This window comes from Ammospiza nelsoni, chromosome 19, assembly GCF_027579445.1.
Source record: "Ammospiza nelsoni isolate bAmmNel1 chromosome 19, bAmmNel1.pri, whole genome shotgun sequence".
Taxonomy (NCBI): domain Eukaryota; kingdom Metazoa; phylum Chordata; class Aves; order Passeriformes; family Passerellidae; genus Ammospiza; species Ammospiza nelsoni.
In genome coordinates this window covers 7,364,437-7,390,228 of record NC_080651.1, presented here as the reverse complement: position 1 = coordinate 7,390,228, position 25,792 = coordinate 7,364,437, and the positions used below count along the sequence as shown (strand labels likewise).

Here is a 25,792-nt window from a genome sequence, read left to right as displayed (position 1 = left end):
ACTTTGCCCTCTTGCCTTTTACTCTCTTGCCCCTCTTAGCTTTTACCCCTTTTACTCTCTTGCCCTTCTACTCTCTCACCCTCTCATCCTCTCTCCCCCTCTCTTCTCTCATTCCTGCTCTGAGCTGTGGCTGGCAGCTCCCAGCAGGGCCCTGCACCCAGGCCCTTTGCAATAAACCCCAAATTCCAGACCTGGCTGCAGAGATCTCTCACCTCCATCCATCCCCACCATCCTACCCCCCGTCAATCCTACACCAAGCCTTTCTCTCATCACCCCAAACCCTCTGCCAGCCCCTGATCCAAAAGGGAGCCATGGCACAGGTTGTTCTCTGTATGGAGCAGATAACAACCACAGTCTCACTGATCTCCTCCTCAGCCACCACCATGACGATTATTTTTAAATTAGGTTCCCCAAACTGACAGTATCATTTCTAGGATCTGCTTCCTGCATTTTGCACCCTCCCTTCACCTCTCCACCTGTTGTGGATGTCAGCCAGTGCCCTGGCAGATGCAGGCCAGGGACTACATTTTATGTAGGTACATTTAAAATAGAAAAAAAAATTATTAAATCCTGAGTATAATCATAATTTGCTGGCTGCAGAGCCCTGAGTGGTGCGCAGCTCTTGGCAGACAGATGGGGCATGGGTTTCCTAAGTTCAAAATAAATCAATTTATCTTCCCGTGCACTGCCTGGCTTTTAGTCCAGCCAATCCTCTACCAAGAAAACAATGAAAATAAGTGAAAGCATTTGTGGTTATTTATTTAAATTTCCAAAGAAAGTAAATGAAAACCACACTATTCCTTAGAAAAGTATCCTCAAACCAAATCCCTCTGCTGTATAAATATAAACTATAGCAATGTGGCAGAGCCCGATGGTTATTTTAATTCAGGACCTGTTTGGAACATCAACGGGGCAGTTTTCCAAAGCTTTCCCTTAGAGAAAATACATTTGTCAATTCATGAAAAGGATTTGCAATAAACAGCAGTGACAGTCCCACCTATTTTGGGCTGGGAATCTCCTCAGCAGCAAAGTCCTTGGGTGATCTCTTGGTGAGGGATGGGGAGATATTGGGAAGGATGAAAGTTTGACAAGAAAGTCTCACAGATATGTGTGCTTAGCAGAAAGATTTTTGAATGTGGAGTCTGATGAAGGAATAGAGATGGAAGTAAGTTTTGATACAGAAGAAAGGAATTGCTGAGCCAGTCTTGCTGGAAAACCAAGGAGGCAAAGAGTGTGGTAGTTAGAAGGGGGTTTTATGACTTAGAGCAAAGGATAAACCCACCCCAAACAAGAAGATGTTTTTACCAAGCACAAAGAGAGCACAGGCAAACAAGGCAGCAAAGTTGCAAGAAGAAAAAAGGTCTCAGAATTTTCCACTGCAAGAAAACTGTAAAACAACTTCTAGCTTAAACTGCAATGTACTAACTTTTAGTAATTGGAGAATGGTAACATGAATATGGTAATTATAGTAGTTATGAGAGGCTATAGATAAAAGTTAAGGTATAGATTGGTTCTGCTGTATTAAGATGCTCAGCAAAGAAAAGTCTATAATGCATTGTAACCAAAACCAAAGGGTCTCCAGGCCTGCCTGCAGCTGGAGCTGACAGCTGTGGGCACAACTCTGTCACCCACGACCCTGGACTGCTGTGACCTCCTGAATACAATAAACTGCATTTTGGAGAGCAGCCTGGAGTCCCACATGTCTCATTTAGGCTCTTACAGGGATATTCAGCCAGAATGTGTTTTTTGGTGTTTTTTTCCCCAAGGAGAGGGCAGTGGGTGCTCATCAGAGCGGGGCTGGGAGTGGCCCCTGAGCCAAGGGGGAGCAGAGGGGGGTCCTGTCTGGGCATGGTGCCACCTCTCGAGGTTCAGGCATCCGGAGCATCCCGGTGTCCGGAGCATCACAGTGTCCTCGGCGCTGCTTCCTCCAGCAGCACCCGGGGGTCCTGGGGGTGATTGGGCTGGGCTGGGGGCTGCGGGCTGTGGCCTCACCCCACCGAGTCCCTGGCACTGCGGGGACAGCTCCTGAGCGTGAGGAAAGTGTGGTTTCCCAATCCTTCCTCTCCCTGCAACCCTCCTGCTGTTGCTGCTGGTCCTCTCCCCATCCTCCCTCTGTCCCCGGCTTTGCTCTCTCTCAAGAGTGCCTGGGAGAAGAGAAACCCGGCTGTAAATTACCCGGGAGGATTTTTCAGTCTGAGATGTGCACTCCCCCCTTTCTCCCCCCCCTCGCAGCGCTGTTATTTCATCTCGGCTGCCAAACTGCTGGGAATTAATCCCGGCCGGCGCTGACAGCGTTTACATCCCGCGCCGCTCAGATAAACCATATCAGCCGTGGCAGCTGAAGAGGAGCCGGCCGCGGAAGGAAGGGCTGGCTCCTGCTCAGTGTCAGCCCCTCTGGCCTGCCAGGGTGTTTTCCTGCCTTTTTTTCTTCTCCCTCAGGGCTGTGCTCAGAGCGAGGAGCCACCAAAACGCCCCCGCTGGTGAGGGTGGCCGTGGTGGGGTTCAAACAGGGAAACCTGGAGCTCCTGGCTCTTATCCTGGTGCAGATAACACAGAGGAAGAAGGGACATGTCCTTCAAGCTGGTGGGAATCTGCAAGCTCTGTCTCATCCTTCACCCTCTGCCACCCCCACACCCACTTCTCCTTAGTGCCAGCTTCCATGGGACGGGGTTTCATAGGAATTTCAATTAATTTGAAAGGAAATTTTTAAAAAAGGAATTTCAACAGTGCAGTTATTGCATGTTCTCTTTCCCAATCTCCCCTCTGCAGCTGCGTTCCTGCCTGTCCCTCACAGTGACCCCCTGGCCCTGCCCTCAGCTGTCACCAGATGTATCCAGCAGGATACAGACACACAGTGCAGAGGTGTCACCTCTGATCCCAGAACGCCTGTCTGATCCCAGCCTGTCACCTCTGATCCACCAGGATGGTGGGGCCACCATTCCCCAGCTTGTGACAGGCCTTGGGCAGGAGCACTGGGCCCTGTGGCCCCTGGTGTGGATGGAGAGGCTTTCCTGAAGCTGGAGCAGGGCAGGGGGACCAGGAGCACACCCTGGGCCATGGCTGAGCTGTCAATTCATCTTTCCCTCCATCTCCCAGCCCACAAAACACCACTGGGGCCACCAAGGTGCTTTCTCAGTGCTGAATCTCCACCAGCTTCCTTGCATAAAGGGTGGTTCGTGGACGGCAGCATCCCCAGGCTGGCACACTTGGGAACAAGGTGGATTTGGCACTCCATGAGCACAGGGCAGTGAGGGTGTGAGCCCATTGTCCCCTGGGCCGATTTTGTGGTGTGGTGTGAGCCTCATGTGAGCCTCAGGCTCCTTTTCCAGCAGCACTTGCAGAGCTCTGGTGAGGCCACGGGCTCTGGGTCAGGGTGTGATCGTCACAGGCACCCTGACGTGACAGGATCTGGGGGTAAATATTAGTATGAAGTGAAGGGCTGTGTACATATTTTCTCCCTGCAAGGTAATGCTGAAATTCCCTGCTCCTTTTCAACAAGCTGTTAGAAAAAACAGCCCCATTTTCGCACCCTCTGGCCACTGCTGGGCCTGGCCACTCTCAGCTCAGCGTGCAAAGGTCTGGGAGCTCTGGGTGCCCACTGCAGCCTCCCCACTGCAGAGCTGAGTCCTTCTGCTCGTGCTTTCCCAGCTGATGGCTCCCATCTGGAGCAGGGCAGTGTGCAGGCTTTGCTGACTGCTCACTTCTGCCTGGAAGCATGTACAGGATGTGGCAGAGACTCCAAGGATGGCTTATTAATCACATTAACAGCACCAAGTGGTTTTTTTGCCCCACAAGAAAAGACACAGCAGGAGAAGACAGATTGAACCAGACACTTATTCCCCTCCCCACATTCTCTGTGGCCACAGCTGGGCTCAGTTTTGTGGAGCTGTAGAGAAAGAAAAAGGTTCCTCTTGCAAGGCCACACTTCTAATTGTGGCTTGGGGACTCCAGAGTAGCTCAAGTGCCTGCCCATGCAAAACTGCACCACTCAACTGCTGTTATTTTCAACATGTGGGGCTGGAGAGCAGCATTGCTGCCCTCAGCCCAAATGGAGAAGTTGGCACCAGGCTCCCCAAGACCCTGAGCAGCCTCCAAGGCACCAATCTCTGCCCTCCTCCCTCTCAGAACAGTGTCCCCCCAGCCTCAGTTCAAAACTGGGATTGCTCCCCTTGAAATTGTTTGTGGTAAGGTGCTGCTGTTTTCTACAACCCTGGTGGGATGGGCTTTCCCACCCCTGGAAGACTGTTCTGGATTCAGGGTAAAGAGGAGCACAATAAACAGGATTGCTGGAATTTGTTTTCCAAGCCTTGGATCCCACGGCAACGGAGCTTATGGGACCATAGCACAAGTCTGTCTGTCTGTCTGTCTGTCTGTCCATCCTCTGCCAACAACTTTGGGAAGGCTGGCCAGTGTCAGCTGAACTTGAGAGGGGCTGTTTTGCAAACGAGGGAGCTGGAGAGACCCACGGGGGCAAACCACAGAGTGACCCAACCCGTCTGGGACCCATCCCCTGCAACGTGACCTAGCCTCAGAGAGGGGCAGGGGAGCCACCAGGGGCTGGGACGTGGAAAACTGAGCTGCTGCTGCTGCTCAGGGAGCTGTTTGTTATTTTTACAGGCTGGGAACAGGCTCACAGCCCTTGGTGGTCGTGGCTGCTGCACGTTGTGGCCGTCAGTGAGCACTTTGGACTGGCTGGGCTGCCAGAGACACAGGAATAGCTCCTGATCCAGGAGAGACCCTGCTGGTTTGTACTTGGAAGCCAAGTGAAGAGCCTGGAGAGGGGCAAACCCTTCCCTCCCTGTTGGGGAAGATGAAACAGGAAAGCCTTATCAATATGATTGCCTGGCAAAAGACTTTGAGAATATGGAAACTATAAGTGAGATTGAAATGAAAGCAAGCTTTGAGATACCTCAGTTACTGAACATCTGGAAAACAATGGTGTGGCCAGCTGAAGGTAATCCCCTTTTGAATGGGGGGATACAATACCCTCTCTTGCAGGCAGGTCCAAGGGTCAGAGCAGACTCTACAGCTTGGCAGAAGGGGCCCAAAGAGGAGATTTTAGGGTTTAAAATGTAACACAGTATGGTAATGTAGTGATTCTTATAGGCTGTAGGTAAATGCTGTAGGATTTGTATGTTGTACTGGATTGGTTAGTGAGAATCAGAATATTCAACACAGAAGAAGATTTATGGTATTGTAATGGGAACTTCGCTCTCTTAACCCGTTTATTCTCTTACCCCTTTTACTCTCTTATGCCTTTGCTTTCTTACTCTCTCACCCTCTCATCCTCTCAGGCCTGCTCTGAGCTCTGAGTGTTTGGCAGCTCCCAGCAGGGCCCTGCACCCAGGCCCTTTGCAATGAACCCCAAATTCCAGACCTGGCTGCAGAGATCTCTCGTCTCCATCCATCCCCACCATCCTACCCTCGATGCTCCTACACCTCCCCACAGGAATGCACTGCTGAGATGCCTCAGCCACCTCCACCACCCTTGCTGGGCACATCCACTCCCTTTGCTGCTGCTTGCCTGCCTGCCCAAAAACTCCCTCAGAGTGAGCAGGAACCCTCACAACCACGGGGCAGCCCTCAACACCCCTCATCTTCCCATCAGAAAGAAACCAAGCAGAGCTGGAGAGGGGTTTGATTGATTTATCCACTGAAGATACAAGTTTCAGTTTAATAACACCATTTTGTCCGGTTACAAACATACTAAAAACCTACAAAAAGAAAAAAACCAAAGTTACACCCATAAACACGGAAGGCAGGTATAAAACCAGCACGGAAGCGCCGAGGAACACGAACATGAACAGGATCTGCAGCAGGAACAGGAGAGACACAGGGTAACATCAGACCACACTCATGGCTGTGGGGCACGCTGGGGCTGGGGCAGACACACCAACACTGAGAGACAACTTCAGCTATGGAAAATAACTGGCAGCCTGGCACAGAGGTCAGGCCAGGCGGGTGGATTTGGCCCTCCCTTTCCCTCAGCTGGTCCAAGGTCAGCGTGTGGGTTTCCCTTTGATCCCTGTGCCTGGCATTGGTGGTGCTGGCCCCAGATCCCCACAGCAGGGCAGCTTCCCCATGGCCAGGGGCAGGCTGAGTTCTGGCACCAGAGTCCAGCCAGGTGGAATCTGGTCCCCATTGAAGTGTCTGAGCATCCCCTCAGACCCTGGGGGGACACTGTGACCTCTCTCCTGGGACAAAGGGGCAGAGATGTGAGAGGATCCCCTGGGGGAGCTCAGGCTGCCCTGGGGATTTGTCATCCCCAAGAGAAGATGAGGGTGGTGGCACGAGGCCCATAAGGGTTCTGGTGGTGTTGGGGGGTGTCTGCAGAGCTAAACCTGCCATGAATGTTGGCCATGGAGGGGGGACAGGGTGGGTGGGTCTGTGCCCCATCCCAGCCCAGTGCCCCCATTCCCCAGGGCTCAGCTCCCTCTGAGCAAACACTGAGCTGCAGCGAGGGGACAGGAGCTGGCTGATGGGAGCAGTGCTGCCAGAGAGAGCCAGGATGAGGGGCTCAAGGGGGGCACCAAATCCCCCCTCACTCAGCATTTCCCCACCTCTGGCAGGGGGCACAGAGGCGTTCCTACCTGGATCACAGCTCCAGGCCCAGCCCTGATGATAATGCCAAGGTGCTGGCAGAGCCAGGGGCTGGCTGGGTCTGGGGGTGCAGGGCAGAGACCAGCTGGGCCCAGCATGTGCTGGCAGCGATGCCCTGAGCCTCACCTTGTCACCTGCGAGCCCTGGGGAAAGGAGTTTGAGAGCTGGTCCCCAACTGCCACCCCCAAGGAGAGCAGAGCTCGGCCTAAGCGTGCCCTTAGCTCAGCCTAAGCGTGCCCTTAGCTCAGCCTAAGTGTGCCCTTAGCTCAGCCTAAGCGTGCCCTTAGCTCGGCCTAAGTGTGCCCTTACCTCAGCCTAAGCGTGCCAGGAGTGAAAGGCCAAGCCCCAGAGAGCAAGACCTGAACAAAAGGGGACAAGGGGCCCCCAATCAGCTGTGGTGGGACTGAGGGAGCAGTAGGTGGCAGTGACAGGGAATGGCCGTGCATGGGTGGGTGTGTGTGCCAGAGAGCCGTGCACAGAGCCAGGACATGCCCCCCCTCCCTCGCTGCTCTGCCACACGGCATTTATCAGCCCTGTCACTCTGGAATGGCGCTTTTCCCTCGCTCTGTTGATCTTTATCTCTCCCCAGATGAGGACGGTGCTGGGTTTCAGCAGAGCAGAGAGGGGGAGTTCGTTTCATCTCCATCTCCTCCTCCCTTCCCGAGCCCTGCCCCGCCGCCCTCCTGCTCCGTGTCACTTCCTAGCAAGCTGATAAAAATAAAAATAAACGTGGTTTTGTTTGCCTCTACTGGAGTGGGCTGCGATTTGGCTGATCGGGGGTGCTCCTCGAGGGACAGCAGCTGCACACATCTGGATCTGCTTTAGGAAAAAGTGCCTGGAAAAAGCCCCAAGCCCAGCACACACACACGTGGTGCAGGAGGCCGTGGGTCAACTCTTCTGGGGATGTAAAAAAAGAAAGGAGAAACCAAAGCACTGTTTAATGGGGAGGTGGGGGGACCTCCCTGCTGCTGCCCCCCCAAAAGCCAAGGCACAAGGGTAGGTTGGGTATGAACATGGAGAATTTCCAGACGCTCCAAAGTGGCTTCTCTGCAGACTGGGAGCCCAGTTTTGGCTGTGGGAAGGGAGGGGAAGGGTTTGCGCTGCAAAAATAAAATTCCCACCTGGAGATTATTAACCTCAAAGGTCAATGTGCAAAATTTTGTCTAAAGAGGAAACATCCCTGTACAGAAACACCCCTGGCCCAGCATGTGCAGAGCACAGGGAGTGCATGAACTGCTCAGAAATGTGTGATGCTGGCCCCCAGGCCTTGGCAGGAGCCAGCAGAGCTCGTGAGTGCCGTGGTGTGCGCACACACAGACATCACCTAACAGTCTTGATCCAAGGGATCCCTCCCAGCCCTGCACTGGAGGGGAGTCAATGGCTGAGCAGGCTTCTCCCATCCATCCCCACCCAGGCAGCAGCAGCTGTTTGAGGGCTGAGCAGCCTCTGTGACAGCCCAGGGTGAGCTGGAGCTGCAGCCATTGGCACCTCCACCAGGGCAGGCTGTGGGCTGGGTTCTGGGCATGCTGACTCTGACAGCCCCATGAACAAAGCAGCATCACTTGTCAGCCTGTGCCTGTCCCTTCCTTTCACACCCCCTGCACCCTGCCATGCCCAGGACAGCTGTGCCCAGCTGTTGGTGCCACCCACGAGGTGCCATTGCCCCAGGCCCCATTGCTCCTCTCCATCAGTGGCACTGTGGGATGCAGGAAGGAAAGGACTGCAAGGCCAGAGTGGCTGCAGTGACATTATTGGAGTCCTGGGGCTGTTTTGAGACACAATAAACCTGTTTTGTACCTGGGGGTGGTGGAAAGCACAGGTGAGCCAAGCAGGAGGTTCTGTCTGTCTGTCTGCCCTGGAGGAGGGAGGTCAGCCTGGGGCAGTGACCCACGGTGAGGGATGGCCCCAGGGTGGCTGTGGGGATGCCAGGTGGAGCTCTGGGCTGGCTGCCTGTCCAGCTGGCACCAGGAGAGGAGCTGGGCTCTCTCAGGAGCTGCCAACTCTCCAGGACAGCGGTGGAGCCAGGCCAGAGGGAATCTCAAAGGGAACCCTCCTCCCACTGCCACAGATAACATTGCCCTTAATGCCTGAGCTCTAAAAATAGCACAGGCCTTCAGGGAAATATTGGGTGCCAAGGATTCCAAAGCTTCCCAGCACATCTGGCATTTCATCCTCAATCCTTTGCCATTCAGTTCCCAGAAATGTTATGAATCCAACCACATGTGGGCAGGAGGACATGGGGCTGCTCCTCCTCCTCCCTTTTTCATATCTGCAGGGGAAACTGAGGCACAAACCAGGCAGACTGACCCGGAGGTTCAGGAGGAGTTGGTGTTGGAGGAGGGATGAGTGCTCCAAGCCCTGCAGCCACGTTTGGGGGGTGTGGGAGAAGCCTCTGTCAGGCACAGGCAGGAGCACTGCTGTCCCCAGGAGGGACTCAGCTCCTGCATGGGCTGATTTCTACCAGGCACTTTGTTTGGAGGAGCCCAGTCTGACCATGAGGGCAGGAATGTGTACAAGGTATTTATGGATGTTAACAGAGAAGGGACCTTTCCTCATAACCAGAATCCCTCCTGATGTGTCTGTGCCATCTTTCCTCCTCCTAATCACAGCCTGACCCCCCTTGTCACTGAGAGGACAGACAGACCAACACACAGCAGCTCCCAGGGCACACCATGCTCCATCCAAACCCCTCCTCAGGGAGCTGTGGGGGGACTCACCAGCTCCCCACCTGTGGCACAGGGATCCCACCCACACACCAAGCTCTGAGCCATGAGGGATCCCCCAAGGGCATCCCCCTCCTTCACATCTCTGGGGCTGTGGGGCAGCTTCTCTCCCAGCCCAGAGGGGCTGCAGCAGCCAGCCCAGGACAGGGACTGGGTGACTGCACAGGTGAGCTCTGCTGCCCACCTGGAGCACCCAGAGAGGCTCTGGCTGTCAGCCCTGCCAGGTGACACACAAAGTGCAAAGCAAAGCAAAGTTCTCGGTGCAGTCAGGGGCTCCAGCTTTAGCCGGGGGCCTCATGTGGAAAATGAGGGTTGTGTTGTTCATCAGTGAACGGGGCAGCAGCCCTTGTGCAAGGGGCTTTGAGATGGTGCAAGTGAGGTGCAGGTTTTGGGAGGTGGTGATGGACAGGCCAGGACAGGAAGATGGAGCCAACAACCAAAGCTCTCCCCTCACCCTCTGCATCCCCTTCCAGCGTCCCCTGCAACTGCTTCACCCCGACCCACCCACACCCTTCATGGTTCTGTGGCTTTTTTTGGCTTGTTTAGTTTGTTTTTAAACCCCATGGAGATCAAATTGTGACTTGGCAGCTGACAGAACTGGCCCTGCCGGGCTCCCCAAACCGAGCAAAGATCTTGAGAGGAGACCAGAGCGAAGTCCTGGGGTGAGCAAAGCCCTCCCTGCCCCTCTGGTGGCCCCCTGGGCGCTCACAGGGTGGCAGTGGGGTACTGAGCCCAGCCTGCCTCCTTGTAGGCTGCTGTCACATGGGTGCAGATGAGGGTCTTCATCTTGGTCCAGGCTCCGTGTGCCTCGGGGGTGAACTCGTTGGGGTATTCCTCAGCAATCACCTCCAGCATCACACCAGTGAGTTTCTGAGGGGAGGCAGACAGCAAGGAAGGGGTTAATAACTCGCCAGGGAGCTGCTCACAGCAAATTTGGCTTTTTTCTACAAAACTACTTGAATCCTGCTGCTGTCTGTAGGACACAGATGTGCCGGGGGTCTGTGACAGCCCTGGGAGCAGCCAGGACAGGCAGCAGAGCAGGGAGCTGCTGGCAGGCTGAGGCATCTCCCCAGTCTGGGCACCCCAAATTATTCACAGAATCACAGAATATTCCAGGCTGGAAGGGACCCATGAGCATCATCAAGCCCAACTCTTGAGTGAAATGGGGATCAAACCTGTGATTTTGGGGTTATTATTCCCATCAGAAAGAAGCCAAGCAGAGCCGGAGGGGGGCTAATTAGCCAACTAATTGAGTCCCTGCTATCGTGTCTAATTTCTAGAAGGGGGACACAGCCACAAACATGGGCACAGCCAGGTGGGCTTCCCTGGGCAGGGGAGGCACTGGGTGCTCTGGCACTGGCTGTGTGCGGGCAGGGTGGTCTCCACAGGACAGTGCCGCAGTGGGACACTCCAGCTGTGTGGGGAGCAGTCCCACACCCAGCCAAGGCCAGGCAGCACCAGCTCACACAGCTCCTGCTCCCCTGCCCCATTCCTGCAGAAGCCCCAAGGTTATTTTGCTCCTATCTGTCGCAGACATCTTTTATGAAAAATCCTTTCCTTAGGATTTTTCTTCCTGAGAAGCTGAGAGGCCTCAGGAACAAAATGTAAACATTGATTATCTGCTGCTGTGGAATGCAACAGGTGCATCTGGGATTGGTCTCATGTGGTTGTTTCTAATTAAGGACCAATCACAGCCCAGCTGGCTCGGACAGAGAGTCCGAGCCACAAAACTTTGTTCTCATTCCTTCTTATTCTATTCTTAGCTAACTGTTGAAGACTGCAATACAAGATGTTTTCATTACCATCTGTATGGCAGATTACCTTTGTCAGGTGGGCAGTTTGCCTTATCTCTCTCTCTGAGTGGCCACAATCACTCCTCCCTCAGGAGGGGACATCTGCTGATAACAGCTATTGAATGTCCCTGCATGGCTGATAAGAACTGCAGCATCCCATTGGGAGATGTGAGCCCAGAGGGAGCAGCCAAGCATTCCTACCTGGATAGAATCTGGAGATTCTGGAACACCAGCACAGCTTCTCCACTGCATTCCCCAGAGGAGCAGCAGCTGCCTCTTCTTCCCCTGGATCTTCAGAGGAAGAATACATCCTTCTCTACAGGATCCCTGCTCCAGCAGAGCCACCCCTGACACTGCAGGAGGGCTGAGCCACAATTCCAATGGGACTGCTGCCAAAACCCTGACCCACAGGGCGTCAGGTTGTGTTTTGACTCTGTCAGTGTTGTTCTGGTGTACTGCATTGTTTATTTTATCCTTTTATTTTTTTCCTTTCCCTATTAAAGAACTGTTATTTCCTGCTCCCATATTTTTGCCTGAGAGCCCCTTAATTTCAAATTTATAGCAATTGGGAGGGGTGGGGAGGGTTTACATTCTCCATTTCAGGGGAGGCTCCTGCCTTCCTTAGCAGACACCTGTCTTTTCAAACCAAGACACTAGCCTTCTGATGAAATCCTTTCTTCTATTCTTTTAGTATAGTTTTAATGTAATATATATCATAAAATAATAAACCAAGCCTTCTGAAACATGGAGTCAGATCCTCCTCTCTCCCCTCATCCTCAGACCCCTGTGAACACTGTCACACCTATCCTTTACCTTAAAGTAGATGGGCTCCACTTTGTGCTTGAGGGCATGGGCCTTGCCCACCAGGGCCAGCACAGAGGAGACCTTTTCAGCGTCGTTGAGGTTCTCCACCACGGTGTTGATGGCCCCCATGACCCTCCGGGCGTGCTTGCGCAGCTGCAGGCTCCTCTCCATCTCCAGAGGGTCCTCCATGTGCTTGAACTGGCTGAAGTACTGCTTGGCCGAGGGGAAGTTCACAAAAAACCTTTCAGAAAGAGCAGACATGAAATGCCATCAGCAGGGGGAGAGCAGGCTGAGGGGTTAAAGCAAAGCACAGGAGATGGAGATGGTGGAATCCATCCCCTGTGTCTCACACAGCCAGGGCTGATTTTGCTATCAAATTCCCCAGGAGCTGCAGCATTCAGCTGCCTGAAAACAAGAAGGTTGATGCCTTTTCCCCAAACCCCATCTGCTACAAGGTCATCACAGCTGGATATTCATCCTCAAAGCAGAAGCAAGACTGAGTTCTTGATGCCCAGAGATGCCACCCAGGCGTGCCAGATGCTGGATATGTGCCCACATATATCAGAACAGCACATCCTGCCTCAGAGAGCTGGAGATGAGCATGAAAACCTCTCTTTATCCCATCCAGCCTCTCCTTGCCCCTCTTCCTTGCCCCCATGGGCTTTATTTCTGCATTGCCACCCAGAACAGTCTCCCCTTGTCCACCTTTCATGGATCAGCCCCACCAGAGTGTCCAGAAGGACCTAAGGCCAGAGCTGATGTCACTGCTCATTTGGGACATTTTTCCCAGCACAGGGATACCCCAAAAACTCATCAGCCCCTCTGGGGGGGGGGGGGGGCTGGGGACCCTCTTTTCTGCAGGATTAAATCAACCCCAATGAAATGCAGCTGAAAGAAATGAAGCTGTGGTCACAGCTGATGTGCTGAGCTCCCCAGGGAGGCAGAGGGCTGGAGGGGACAGGGAATTGAAGGGCACAAGGTAACAGGGACCAGGGCTGGAGCCACCAATGCCAACACCACCCATGCCAGGATTGCAGCTGGGGCTGACACCTGCCTCACATAAACCACCCCTTCCACTGAATTTCTGCAGGAGAGACCACATCAGTGCTGGTTCCCCTCTGTCACCCAGCTCCCTCCCTCCTACAGGGCTCTCCCTGGCTCCTGGGCTGCTGGAGGATGCTCAGGAGGCAGCACAGTGCTCCCAGGCTGTGCCCATCATCCCTGGCTCCAGGCAGACTCCCTGCTCCCCTCCCCAACCCTGTTTCCAAGCACCATCCCAAACCACAGGAGCCTGAACTTATCCCACCTCTCTCTCCAACCATCACTCCTTCTCTCCAGAACCAGGTGGGATCCTCTTCCCCACTCACCACTCAGTGAATAATCACAATATTGAGTACCAGGCTCCTTTACCAGTTTGTTATCCTCCTTTTCCCCCTCCCTCCCTTCCTTCCCCCGCTCCCTTGGCTTGTGAAAGCTTGGGGGCATTGCCAAGGAAGCGGCTGAAGCTGTGCCTGAAGTGCACCACGGCTCCTGCTGCTTCCCCAGGCAGCTGGGATTCATCAGATGGCCCAAAATAGGTTTTGGAGGTGTGAAGAATGTGTGGCAGAAAGGGTGGGGGAGGAAGGAAGGTGGAAGGGGGAGATGAGGTGTTGCTTTTGAAACCCAGAGGGGACCCATGACAAAACTCCTCTTGTTGTTGTGCAGCCTCCTCCCCCCAGCACAGCTCCTCCTGACACATGTGGTCCCTGTCGGCAGAAATCACTCCCAGGCCTGGCTGTCTCCAGCTCCTGCTGCCACAGAGATGCTCAGTCCTTCAGCCCAGAGCTGTCAGAGACGTGCTGGGGGATGGAGCTGGCCAGGCCTTCACAGATAACATCAACCCAGCATCTCAGACTTCTGCTGCCCCACGCATTTCCCCACAGAAGGGCAAATGTTCCTCTCTGGCTCAATGGAACCATTTTTTCCAGCTGGACTCAGCATCCTTCAGTCCCCATCTCATCCCTCCCCACTTCTATTCAAGGTGTTGCAGCTGCAGTCACCCAGCAAAGCTCTCCAGCTCCAGCAGGGCTCATCCTGTGGGTTTGACCATCCCTTGGTGGATCTTCCCCTTCACAGGCTGCCCCCAGGCACTGGGAGCCAGGGATGGCCCTGGGAGTGGGACCTGCTGCCCCAGGCAGGGAATGGAGGCTGCCAGCTGCTCCCTGCATGCCTCAGCCTCTGCACCCCAGACCATGGGAAGCTCCCTGAAAAGCTGTGTTTGATCTCAGCTGAAGGGCAGCATCTTCTCAAGGCATGGGAAACGAGTTGAGAAAAATTCCTGGTCTGAACCACGAAGGGAATAGCAAGGGGTGACAGAGCTCTGCACCATGAGGATTCACAGTTTGTCCCCAACAAGAGAAGGGTCAAAAAGAGACCCTGGGACCATCACCTCCACCTCTCCCCACTTTGGCCAGCTCTGCCAGGAGCAAAGCCTGGTTCAACCATCAAAATACCCCAACCTGTATGAAACCAGACCAATGAAAGATCCAAATACTTGTTTTCCAACCTGTCCCTGCTTTGCAGACCCTCAGGCTGATGCCCCTGTGGGAGCTGAGCCCAGCAGCTTTCCCAGGGGATGTAAAACCAGCAAACCCTCAGCTCATGCGTTCAGTCCTGTCTCTGCCGGATTTCTTTGGTGGAGAACTGAAACAGAGGAGCCCAAAACATCTTCAGGAGCAAACCTATGGATGGCCAGAGACCTGCAGCCATCTCTCCTTGGAGTGCAGCAGGCGCCTGCAGCAAGGACTTCAGCCTGGAGCAAATATTTGAGCTGTCAAAGCACAGAGAAGAGGGAAGGAGGCTCACTCAGTGGTAGTTGTTAATAAACAGAGAAGATTAATTTAACACAAAGGTTAAGGAAAGGAACACAGAGGAAAGGAGGGGGAAAAAAAAGAAATAAAATACTCCAACAATAGTGAGTTAGAAGAGGTGTCTGTTGGGGTTTTTCCATCTGCAGAAAATTTGGAGAGTTCAAACCTCTCGGGCTCTGGAAGGGTTTTGGATCATTATGTGTTTGTGTGTGTGGTTTGGGCTTTTTTTTCCTCCATCAGAGTCATTAAAAGATGATATTTACCATTGCATATCACACAAAATGATGATTGATAGGAACCAGATGCCTGCATACCGATCTCATTAAATTTCTTTTTAAGCGATTCCATTCTCCACCCGCTAATTTGTACTCTGCCAGCTACATCTGGACCCAGAGGACAGGATGTCAGGATTGCTTTTCCTCTCTCTTTTGCCCTTGTAACAACTTTAAGGACACAACCATTCCCAGTAGCAGAGCCAAAGGAAATAATTAAGGTGCAAACCCACTGCAGTTACTGGAAACCTGTTTTCTGTTAGGGACGAGAGGCATCTCCTCCATCTCCCCCAGCTTCCTCCCTCTCCCCAGAGCACACAGAGCAAATCCTGCATGGAGGAAACCTCCAAGCCCAGCTGGAAAGAGGACACCTGGGTGCTGCCTGGTCCCCCCAAGCACCTGAACCCTTGCTGTTTCACTTCCCCTGTTTGCAAACCGTGGGGGAAAATGCTCATGAGCCCTCAGATCTGCTGGGAGGCTTCAGCAGAATCATTTAGGTTGGAAGCGGCCTTCAGGATCACCAAGTCCAGCTCTTAACCCAGCCCTGCCAAGCCCACCACTAAAGCACATCCCCAAGTGCCACATCTCCACATCTCCTGAATCCCTCCAGGGTTGGTGACTCAACCTACCAATGCTTTCATGTTTTCTCTCGCCTCGTCCCTCTACGTGGGAGAGACTCTAAGGCAGCCTGGAGCCTCTGTGTCCCTTTCAAACCTCTCCTTCCAGCTCCTCTCTGGGGTGCCCACAAAGCAGCTGATAAAGGGTAGGCAGGTGCTGTGTGCTGCTGCTATTTATTATTGTGCTGAGGGCTGGCTCACAGCTTTGCCTGCATGTTCCCCCTGCTCCTCCCAGCCACCTGTAGCCCATCATCCCCTTTTCAGGCTGCTGGGTTTACACAGCCCAGGGTGAGGAAGGTCTCAGCCATGTCGCTGCTACAGCTCAGCGAGGCAGAAAAAGGCAAATCCAGTGAGTAGGAAGAGGATGGTGCCTGCCTGCTGCTGTGTCCTCTCTCTGAAAGCTCCTGGACAGGTGGGGATGGTGGTGGGAAACATCTCCAGCTCTGCCACGGGAGGGTTGGAGGGAAAAGGGCCAAGTCCCCCTCCACACACTAATGCTAAATTCAACTTCTTCTGCAGCTGAGAGAAAGGTGTAGCTGGCCTTGCTCCAGGTGAAGCCCACACCCCACTGCAGAGCCTTGGGAGCAGAATCCAGCACGGCACTGAACCCTGCTCAGAGGCTGTGATGCCCCAGTGCCCAAGGCAGAGGGACCAGGACACCCCGGGGAGGCTGGGAGCAGATTCCTCAGCAAAGATTCCACCAAATACACTTGGACATGAGCTAGAAACCCCTGGGGCAGGTCCTGCTCACTTCTGTGTGCACAGCCCACACCTCCAAGTCCTCATTGCTGTTGTTTTTCCCTACACCACATGAGGATTCAACCGAAGCACAGGTGAGCCTTTAGGGCAGGGATAAGGACATCTTTCATAGGAGAAATGAATTAACAGCACCAAAGAGGCTTCTCCACATGTCTCTGGAGACCCACCTCCCTTGGAGCTGGAAGAACACCCCTGGCTGGGTACAGAGGGGGGTAAGACCCATCCACAAGGACGTGGTCCATGTTCCACTCACACTGTGAGCCTGTGTGTGGCTTTGCCCATCACCACCTCTCCCCTCCAACGCTCCCTTGGTGGTTTCCAGCAGGCTCAGCTCGGGCAGGATAGGCAGCCAGCTGGCACTCAGCGTTCCCCAGGCACCCTGCCAGCCTGCCCGGGGCTGTGCTGGCATTTCCCTGCCCTAAATGAGCCCCGAAGCTCTGCCACAGCCTCATTAATGGGGCCGGCCGGGGCTCGGCCCTCCCCGCCTGCCCTGGAGGGGAATTGTCACCGCTGGGACCGACCCATCCTTAGCCACAGGCAGGGAAACTGCCCGGGCACACTGCTCACCCCCTGAGCCTTTGCTCGCCTTGGTCACGGGTGTCCTGGTGGGTGCTGAGTGGGATTTTTTACCCCCGTGTGCCTTGGAAGTGATGCAAGGGCAGCACGGGGACAGGGGACGTGGGGAAGGCTCTGGATATCCCAAGAGCTGCTGGCAGGTTGTGCCACATTTCTCTTTAATTATCCAACCCAAACTTCTGTCATCCATATCAATAAATCCCCCCTCTAGCAAACCACCCATTGCTCCAAGCACTACCCCCTGAACCTGCCCATGAACCTAAACTTCTTTGACCAATTTTCAAGCCCATCCCTCCTAGGAATCCCACTAATCCTCATCTCAATAACATTCCCAGCTCTCCTACTGCCATCCTTGGCCATGGGGAAGGCTCTGGATGTCCCAAGAGCTGCTGGCAGTGCCAAGGTTGTGCCACAGGGTTCCCCACACAGCTGCCTTGGGAGCTGTGCTCAGAGACAGCACAGCCATAGAAGAAGGGGCTGTTTTGAGACTGAGCTTGTTAAACCCTCACTTGCCTCCTCAGTGCTCACAGAGTGGTTGTTAGCTGGGAATTGTCCCTTATGTGCACCTGTGTCCCTCTCTGGCTCTCCTTGTCCCCACAAAAACATCTCCCAAAACATCTCTCACCACCATTCATGAGTGTGGGACAGGGACACTGCTGCTGGTCTCCACTGGGCCCTTTGCAAGGAGAGATTTTGCATCTCCCTGAGCCACTGTGCCCTGAAATGCGTCCTTCATCAGCCTGTCCCCATGGATGCCTCCACAAAACACGTTGGCTTTGGGGGCAGCTGCGAAATCACTTCTTTAAATGCCATTTTTGGATAGATTCAACCCATACATTTTGATTCAGCTGGAAAAAAAAGAAAAAAAAAAGGTTTTTCTGCATTGCCACACTCATTAGTCAGATTTTTTTGCTATTTTAACCTAGAACTCAAAATAACATCTGGCATCCAAGGAGTGCTTTCATATTTTAAAGCTCTTTGCAAAGTGTCTGAGTCCAGGTGTGTTTGCTCAGACTAAGCAGCAACCAAAATCCAGGGGCCTGATCCTGCATTGGCAAACATTTTGCTTCCCCTCCTACCCCTCTTGAGGGGGAAAGAGCACATCAGGAGCGATGGAGAAGGTGGAAATTTGGAAAGCTGATGGCTCTGAAGTGCAGACAGAGGGAGCAGAGGGATGGAGAAGCCCTGTGGAGGTGGCACAGCCTGTGGTGGCTGAGCCAGCTCGCCTTGCATGCACTTGGCATGGCATCACCGTTGGTCCAGACTCTCCTGGGATCTATAGGAGCTATCCCTGGGTTTTATCCCCTCTGGAATCCATCAAGTTCTGTGCTCTCACATCTGTGCCTGTGGTACGTGTGTGTGGGTGTGGGAGCAGGCTGAGCTCTCAGCCCTGGCTGCTGGGATTAGCTGGGCTCTGCAAAGCTCAGGGGGTCCCAAACCCCCTCTGGTGTTCACCCCGGGCTGCTCCCAGCCCCTGTGTGCTGTGGAGGGCTGAGCCACCCCTGGGTGTTGGCATTGCCCAGCCCTGTGCCACAGTATTGGCAATAAACTATTGGAAGGAGAAAAGGGGGACCCTGGGGAGGGACAACCACAGGCTGAGGGCTCCTGCCCTGCACAGCAGGCTCTGAAGGCTGCCCTGGGAGCTCTGTGCTGAGGGAGGGGTCAAAAAGGACTCATTACTGCATAACAGATGGGGAAACTGAGGCACAGCAACGACCCCAGGGGCATGGGGAGGCTACAGAGGAGCTTCAGCCCAGGGCTCCCAGCCAGCCCACTTGGGAACCACTCAGAAGGAGGCACAGCCCCAGGTGAGCAGCTCCTGCTCCTCCTCCAGCTTCAGCTCCTGCTCCAGCCCAGCCCCAGCTCCTGCTCCAGCCCCAGGTGAGCTGCTCCTGCTCCAGCTCCAGCCCAGCCGCAGTCCCAGCTCCATCTCCAGCCCCAGCTCCAGCCCCAGCCCAGCCCCAGCTCCAGGTGAGCATCCCCAGCCCAGCTCCAGCCCCAGCCCAGTCCCAGCCCAGCCCCATCTCCAGCCCCAGCTGCAGGTGAGCATCCCCAGCACAGCTCCAGCCCCAGCTCCAGCTCCAGCCCCAGCTCCATCTCCAGCTCCAGTCCCAGCTCCATCTCCAGCCCCAGGTGAGCATCCCCAGCACAGCTCCAGCCCCAGCTCCAGCTCCAGCCCCAGCTCCATCTCCAGCTCCAGTCCCAGCTCCAGCCCCAGCTCCATCTCCATCTCCAGCCCCAGCTCCATCTCCAGCTCCATCTCCAGCTCCATCTCCAGCTCCAGTCCCAGCTCCAGCCCCAGCTCCATCTCCATCTCCAGCCCCAGCTCCATCTCCAGCTCCAGTCCCAGCTCCAGCCCCAGCCCAGCCCCAGCTCCATCTCCAGCCCCAGGTGAGCATCCCCAGCACAGCTCCAGCCCCAGCTCCATCTCCATCTCCAGCCCCAGCTCCATCTCCAGCTCCAGTCCCAGCTCCATCTCCAGCTCCAGCCCCAGCTCCATCTCCAGCTCCAGTCCCAGCTCCATCTCCATCTCCAGCTCCAGCCCCAGCTCCAGTCCCAGCCCCAGGTGAGCATCCCCAGCCCAGCTCCAGCCCCAGCTCCAGCCCCAGCCCCAGCAAGGGTTAAGGCCGCTGTGAGATGGAGCCTGCAGAGGCCCCAGAGCTCCCGGGGAGGAGGAAGATGAGCGTGGCGAGGAGCCTCTGCTTCCTCCGGGGCGAGGCTCCCCACCGAGGAAATTGTCAATTAGCGACAGCGTTTGAAGCACAGAGCGCACATTCCCAGGATCCGGTGGCTGCTCAGCCACAGTCCCCATTTTCCCTGTTTGTGTCCCCCGGGCTCCCAGAGCTCTGTGGGATCAGGGACTCGTCGTGCTAGGGCAGGACCCCGGGGTTTGCTGTGGGTTCAAGCACCAGCAGCAGCCACGAGGGATGGGAACATGGTGCCCAGCTCTGTGCCTCAGTTTCCCCACCTGCAAAGCATGGAAAGGCTGGGGGTGGAGGGGTGGGATGCTGGCTGGGGACAGAGGGAGCTGGGCTGGGTTCCTGCAGGATGGCAGCACTGCAGATCCCCCATCACTGCCTTTGGGTGGGCATTGCCCCCCTGCCTCCAGCCTCGGAGCACAGGATCAGGCCCCAGATTCAGTTCAGAAGTGCTGCAACTCCCCAGCCCTTCCCACAGGGGAAAATGCAATTCCCTGCCCTGAAGGGATGGGGAGGGGATGGAGCAGGTAAGCAGGAGCAGACCCTCTGCCACCAGGCACAGCCAGGTCCCCGGTCACAACCCCAGCCACAAGTGCTGACAGATTCGCCTGCTCTCACCACTCTGCCCATAGGGGTTGCACTAAAAGGGGTCCACAGTCATGCAGCCCCTTCCTTCTCCCTGGCCACACCTGTGCCAACCCCTTTCTGCCTCAGTTTCCCTCGCGAGGTGAGCAGGAGCACCAGGCTGGCTCTGGTGAAGCAGAGGGGGGCAGCTCCCAGCCCCTGTTGTACCCACCCAAAATGTTCTGGGCGGGTCACCTCGCACCGACCCCTCCCCAGCCCCGACCTCTGGAGCTGCTGAATCACGGCCCGGGCTCCCGGCGGCCCCCACGCGTGACCCACTTCCACCGCGGCTCTGCCAGATGTGAGCACAGCTGGGGCAGCGACAGCGCGGGCTCCCGGCCCCGGCCAGGGCTGCTCAGCTTTCCGTGCCCCTGCCAGGGCTGCCGTGAGCTCCCATCCCTGTGCTCCCATACCCGGCCAGGGCTGCCCTGCTTTCCCATCCCTGCTTTCCCATCCCTGCTTTCCCATCCCTGTTTTTCCATCCCTGCTTTCTCTGCCCTGCTCTCCCATCCCCGGCCAGGGCTGCCTTGAGCTCCCATCCCTGGCCAGGGCTATTCTGCACTCCCAGCCCTGCTTTCCCAGCCCTACTCTCCCATCCCAGCCAGGGCTTTTCCAACCGTGCTTTCCCATCCCCGTGCTCCCAGCCCTGGCCAGGACTGTTCTGCACTCCCATCCCTCCTTTCCCATCCCTGTGCTCCCATCCCCGGCCAGGGCTCCCCTCCTTTCCCATCCCTGCTCTCCCATCCCTGCTCTCCCAGCCCCGGCCAGGGCTGCCCTGCTTTCGGCCTCCACGTGCTTCTTCCCCAGGAAGCTCAGGTGCAGCTCAGAGCTCACAGGGGGCTCAGAGCAGCGGTGCCAAAAGCTCCCTGGGGACAGGGATTGTCACCGTGGGGACACAAACCGGCTGTGCCGTGGCTCCAGCCAGCACTGCTGGAGGGGATGGTTCCTCACCCAAATGGCATCACTATGCACAAGGCCAGACCTCACTTTAAGCATCCCAGGGAAGCTCTGGCTGAGGGAGCAGGTGATGGATTTAGCTGGGATGTGCAGGGCACGTGCCATGACTAAGGATGGAAAGGCTCCTGAAGAGCCAGGGTTCACCCTAGCAGGCAATTCTGCCCTGCCCTGTTGTCACAGCAGGAGAAAACCTTCACCACAGTGCATTAACTCTGCCTGCATTAAAAAAAAACCCAAACTGCACCAAAAACTTCTGCTGGGAAAGTTTGACTTGGGACCAGAGCTTGGCCACCCCATCCCCACTGCCACACCTCGATTCTCCTCGTGCCCAGCCCTGCCCCAAGCACTGTGGGGACTCCAAAAGCAATGAGCTGCTCTGGGTGAATCCCCCATGGCATTGCCATGAGTCCCTGGGTGCCAGCCACGGGCACAGAGCCACCTTCCCGGTGTCTGTGGGCAGTGGGCACCTGGAAGGGCTGGCAGATGGGGCCGTGGCATGACCCAGCTGCTGGGCAAGGGGCTGGTGGCCAAGCCATGAACTGAACCTTGTGAGATGGGGCTGAGGGGAATCTTATAACCCCCAGATTGCTGCAATTTTTGCTTCAGAACCAGCCTAGGTAGGTTTGGTGTCCCAGCCATGGAGCTGTCACCCCTCCTGACTGCCCTGACTGCCTACACAGAGTGGGAGCCATGGGAGAATGGGCTCAGCCATCAGCTGGCTCTGAGAGAAGGAAATGTTTGTGAAGGAGGTGGAGAGGGGGCTCCAGTGTCATTTTGGAATCTGCAGAGGGGTCTTGGTAAGAAAATCCCGTTGCAGTGCCGGCATGAGCCCGGAGGGGAACTGGCTCTGCTCATTGTGATGTCCAGGGAGTCTCTGCTCCCTGCAGACCCTGTGGGCTCAGACCTTTGGCTCAGTCAATTGGAAAACTTTCAGATGATTATTAGTGTGCAGCACGTCCTTCCAAGGGGTTCCCTGCACACCCACAGTGCCCTGGTGCAGGAGAAAAGGGGGGAGACCCAACCCATACCTGGGGTGCCTGGTTTTGGTCCAGGTGGGGTCTGACCAGGGACCTCCCAGCATTCCTGACCCCAGGGATGAGCAGTGTGGCTCTGGACAGGATCTTTGCTGTTTGGCCATTGCAGGCATCTCACCTGCCCCTCTCCTTGCCCTCCTCAATAAGGGAAACAGTTGGTGCCATACCCCACTGATACCCCAAACTCCCAGTGCCTGTGGGATTCCCACTTGGCTCTTTCCCGGTGTCCCTGGGTATGGTTTTACTCTCAGACAACACAAGAACCCCCACCTCCAGAGCATCTCCCCTGCTCTGGCTGCAGGTGCAGAGCTCTGAGCTGCTCTCTGTGCCCCACTGCCTTCGGGAGATGCTCCACACCCCCCTCGAGGGCTGCTGTCCCCCCCTGCCCCTCTCCCTCCTGTGCCCCCCACCTCCCTTCCCAACTTCACTGCTCTCCTTCCCGCCGACGCTGCCGCCGGAGGGACAGATGGTGCCCTGGGAGACACACCTGCTTGGCTTTTATCTTGGCTCCCAACTCGCATTATTTCACCCGCCAGCCTGCTCCGGACCCGGGGGGAGCCAAGAACCGCGGAGCCCCGACCCGCCCGCACCGGGGCTGAGCTGCCCCCGCCTCCGCCGCCCCCCGGCCCCGGGGTAAGGTGACCTCAGCACGGAGCATCTCCCCAAAGCCCCCGGCAAGGCTGCCCTGCTCCCCCCGGCTCAAAGGTGTGGGAATCCGAGGAACGCTGCGAATCCCTCCCTGCTCCCAGGCAGCAAATACACCCAGCCAGCTCCCCACTCGCTGTCATTCATCTCCACTCAGTTCTATATATTGTTCTGCCTCTTTCTGAGCTATATAGAGATTCAGTTGGATTTGCTGCTTCTTTTTTTTTTTTTTCTCGGTTTGTTTTTTTAAATACCTGATGAGTATGGAGACCCCAACGTCCTCGCAGTTTGCATATACTCTGCTCCATATCTCTTGAATAACCTTTTTTTCTGCGTCTGAAATTTCTTCACTTCTTTCCCATCTCTCAATCTCCATTTCTCCCTGGACTTTCTCCATGAAAAACAGCCGGCAGGATCCTCCGGGAAGCCAGGAGGAGATAAAGAGAGATGTGTGTGAGCGGGTATATCCTGCGAGAGGAGAGACAAGGTGTTTGCTCGGCGGCTCTGCGACGTGTGGATGTGTGTGTGAGTGTGTGAGTGTGTGTGTGTGTGAGTGCAGCTGCTGTCAGCGTGTTTGGATGTGGAATTTCAAGAATATCCCGGAGGAATGATGCGTGCGATTAGATGTGAGATCTCCTAGTGCTGTCCATGGCTGTAGTTAGCTTTAGCTCGCCTCGGATGTATGTGGCTGACTGATGAGGAACTGCCTAAAAGTAAAATATTCAAAGGCATTGCAAGACCAGCCTCTTCACCAATGTGTGAACGTGAGCTCACTTTCTCCCTCTCTCCTCCTCTCTCCCACTCCTCCCTCCTTTCCTTTTTTTTTTTTTTTTCCTCCCTGAAAGGGAGGGATGAGAGAGATGTTCTGGGCAATATCAGGACGGGGCTGGCGGGGGGGAGGTAGTGCTGGAAGTTTTTTTTCCAGCCCTTTGTAAACAGCTCAGAGGAAATTCAGAATCCAGAGTGCTGAGTTAAAGTTAGCCCAAGTGCTGGCTGCGCCCCGGCTCTGCTCTTCGCACTCCCTGATTTTGCAGGAGGTGATGTTTGGAAGGACAGACCGCTCACCTCCAATTCTTGGGCTGAGAAGAGATTTGGGTCGAGAGGGGATCTCTCTGCCCCCCAAAAGAGATCATGGTCTGTCCCACGGGGACATTTTAATGCTGAGATTTTGCTCTCCCTTCTCGTGGCACGATCCAGCTGAAAGGGATGCAGAGTTGAGGCACTGGTGAAATGAAGGCATTATTGTGGATTGCGTGGCTCCTGGCAGCGCCTTGGCAGGGAACACCTCCACTCCAGGCTTCCCGCCGCCTCCGTGGGTGTGATTTTGGGGCTGCTTTTTACCCAGATGCCATTCCCAGCTCGCTGGCAATCCGGTACGTTAAACCCACAGCACAGCCCATTAGCACAGAGGGCAGGAGAATCCTCCAGGGACTTGTAATGACCGCGAGTGCTCCAGGGGGATCAGAGAGCGGAGCTGCGGGTGTGCCCTGCACACCCTGCCAGGACAGACGGGCAGACAGACGGACAGACGGGCTGTGAGTGCTGCCCTGGCAGCCTGGGGGGTGGCTGAGCCCCTTGAGGAGCTGCAGCTTTGTTATTGCAGAGCTGTCGAGGCTCTTTTGCTGTATTTCTCCTCCAAACCAGCCTTGGCCACGTCCCCATTAGCAGCCGCCAGACTGGTGGTGTCAGCAGATTTGCTCTTGCAGAGCTGATGGGAGCTGGTGGAGAACGTGCTGCCCACAGATCCCACACTGTGGGTCCCCCAGGCAACACGTCCTGGGACAGACTGGGAGCTCCACGCAGCCTTGAACCCCTTGGTTCGAGAGCAAAGCTCAGCTGGGAGTGCTGACAGGGTGACAACAGAGCAGTGTGGCCAACCCAACCCTGGCAGAGGTCAGGAATTGTTCGATAGCTCCACCAGCAGCTGCTGAATCATCAGATTTTCACCACGTTTGCATTTGCCTTTTGCCCATAAGCCACTGGGATGAACAACCATGAGCCCCAGCTCAAATAATGTCACCAGGTGGTCACCAGGCAGCAGAGAAATCCCTCTGGACATAGGATGGCACAGCTGAGCTTATCACCTTCCCTTGAGGTGCAGGGGAAGAGCTGCGTTAGACCTGGCTTAAACCCAGGGAGACCTGGCTTAAACCCTGAGCAAAATTGCAGCACAGTGCAAAGGGAAAAAATGCTCTTTCAAAAAATGAAAAAAATCAAATACTGACCAATGCGAACACTGGGGGGATAATCTGGGTCAGGTTTTGGTCATCACTTGCTGAGTGTTTAAAGAAAAGAAATCTTTGAGCTTTTGTACCTGGTGTCTTATCCACCCTGTGCTCAGAGCCTGGCATGTGGTGCCTGGGTGCAGCAGGAGCTTTTCCTCACTCCCAGGAGTCAAAATGTCTGGGCTCAGAAGTCTCAATTTAGAAATATTAGAAAGCATTAGAAAAGCAAGTGAGAAATCCCCCAGCCTTTTCCAGGTTTCTGCCTCCTTCCCTGGGCTCACCACGTCTGGCCCTGGCCGGAGCCCAGCCCTGCCCTCCGGCTCCACAAAGGAGGTGGGGAGTGAAGCAGTGGTGATTCTCCACTGCCTCCCAACCCCAACCCATGCCAGGAGCCCTGCATTTGTGCCTCTGGTCCCAGAGGTGGGCCGTAAATCAAGGGCAGGAGTGCAGCACTTGCTGTCACGTGCCGGCCGTGGTTTCCATGGTTTCCCATGACTGTTGCTCTCCAGGGCTTGGGGTTAGGAGGCGACTCCTTCCACAAGGAGAGAGATGCTGCCCTGACACCGCTGCAGCCTGCTGGCCCCAGGGGAGCTCAGCTGAGCCTGCTGCCCACAC

General features: G+C 55.4%; 1 protein-coding gene across 1 annotated transcript; it reads right to left on the bottom strand.

The window, feature by feature from the left end:
- Window positions 1-5,632: 5,632 nt before the first annotated feature.
- On the bottom strand, window positions 5,633-23,718 carry CYGB (cytoglobin). The gene is made up of 3 exons (XM_059485654.1): window positions 23,207-23,718; window positions 11,930-12,161; window positions 5,633-10,193 (listed from the first exon to the last, which is right to left on the bottom strand). The coding sequence occupies exons 1-3, from the start codon at window positions 23,347-23,349 to the stop codon at window positions 10,029-10,031; spliced, it is 540 nt and encodes a 179-aa protein (XP_059341637.1). The 5' UTR covers window positions 23,350-23,718; the 3' UTR covers window positions 5,633-10,028.
- Window positions 23,719-25,792: the final 2,074 nt, after the last annotated feature.

Bases quoted from the DNA above. Each gene is read 5' to 3' on its own strand.
- CYGB (XM_059485654.1), bottom strand. From the start codon at position 23,349: ATGGAGAAAGTCCAGGGAGAAATGGAGATTGAGAGATGGGAAAGAAGT. The intron at 12,162-23,206 runs GTATTTAAAAAA...TCTTTCTGAAAG, and splicing joins GGGGTCTCCATACTCATCAG to GTTTTTTGTGAACTTCCCCT. The intron at 10,194-11,929 runs GTAAAGGATAGG...GCCTCCCCTCAG, and splicing joins TGGAGCCCATCTACTTTAAG to AAACTCACTGGTGTGATGCT.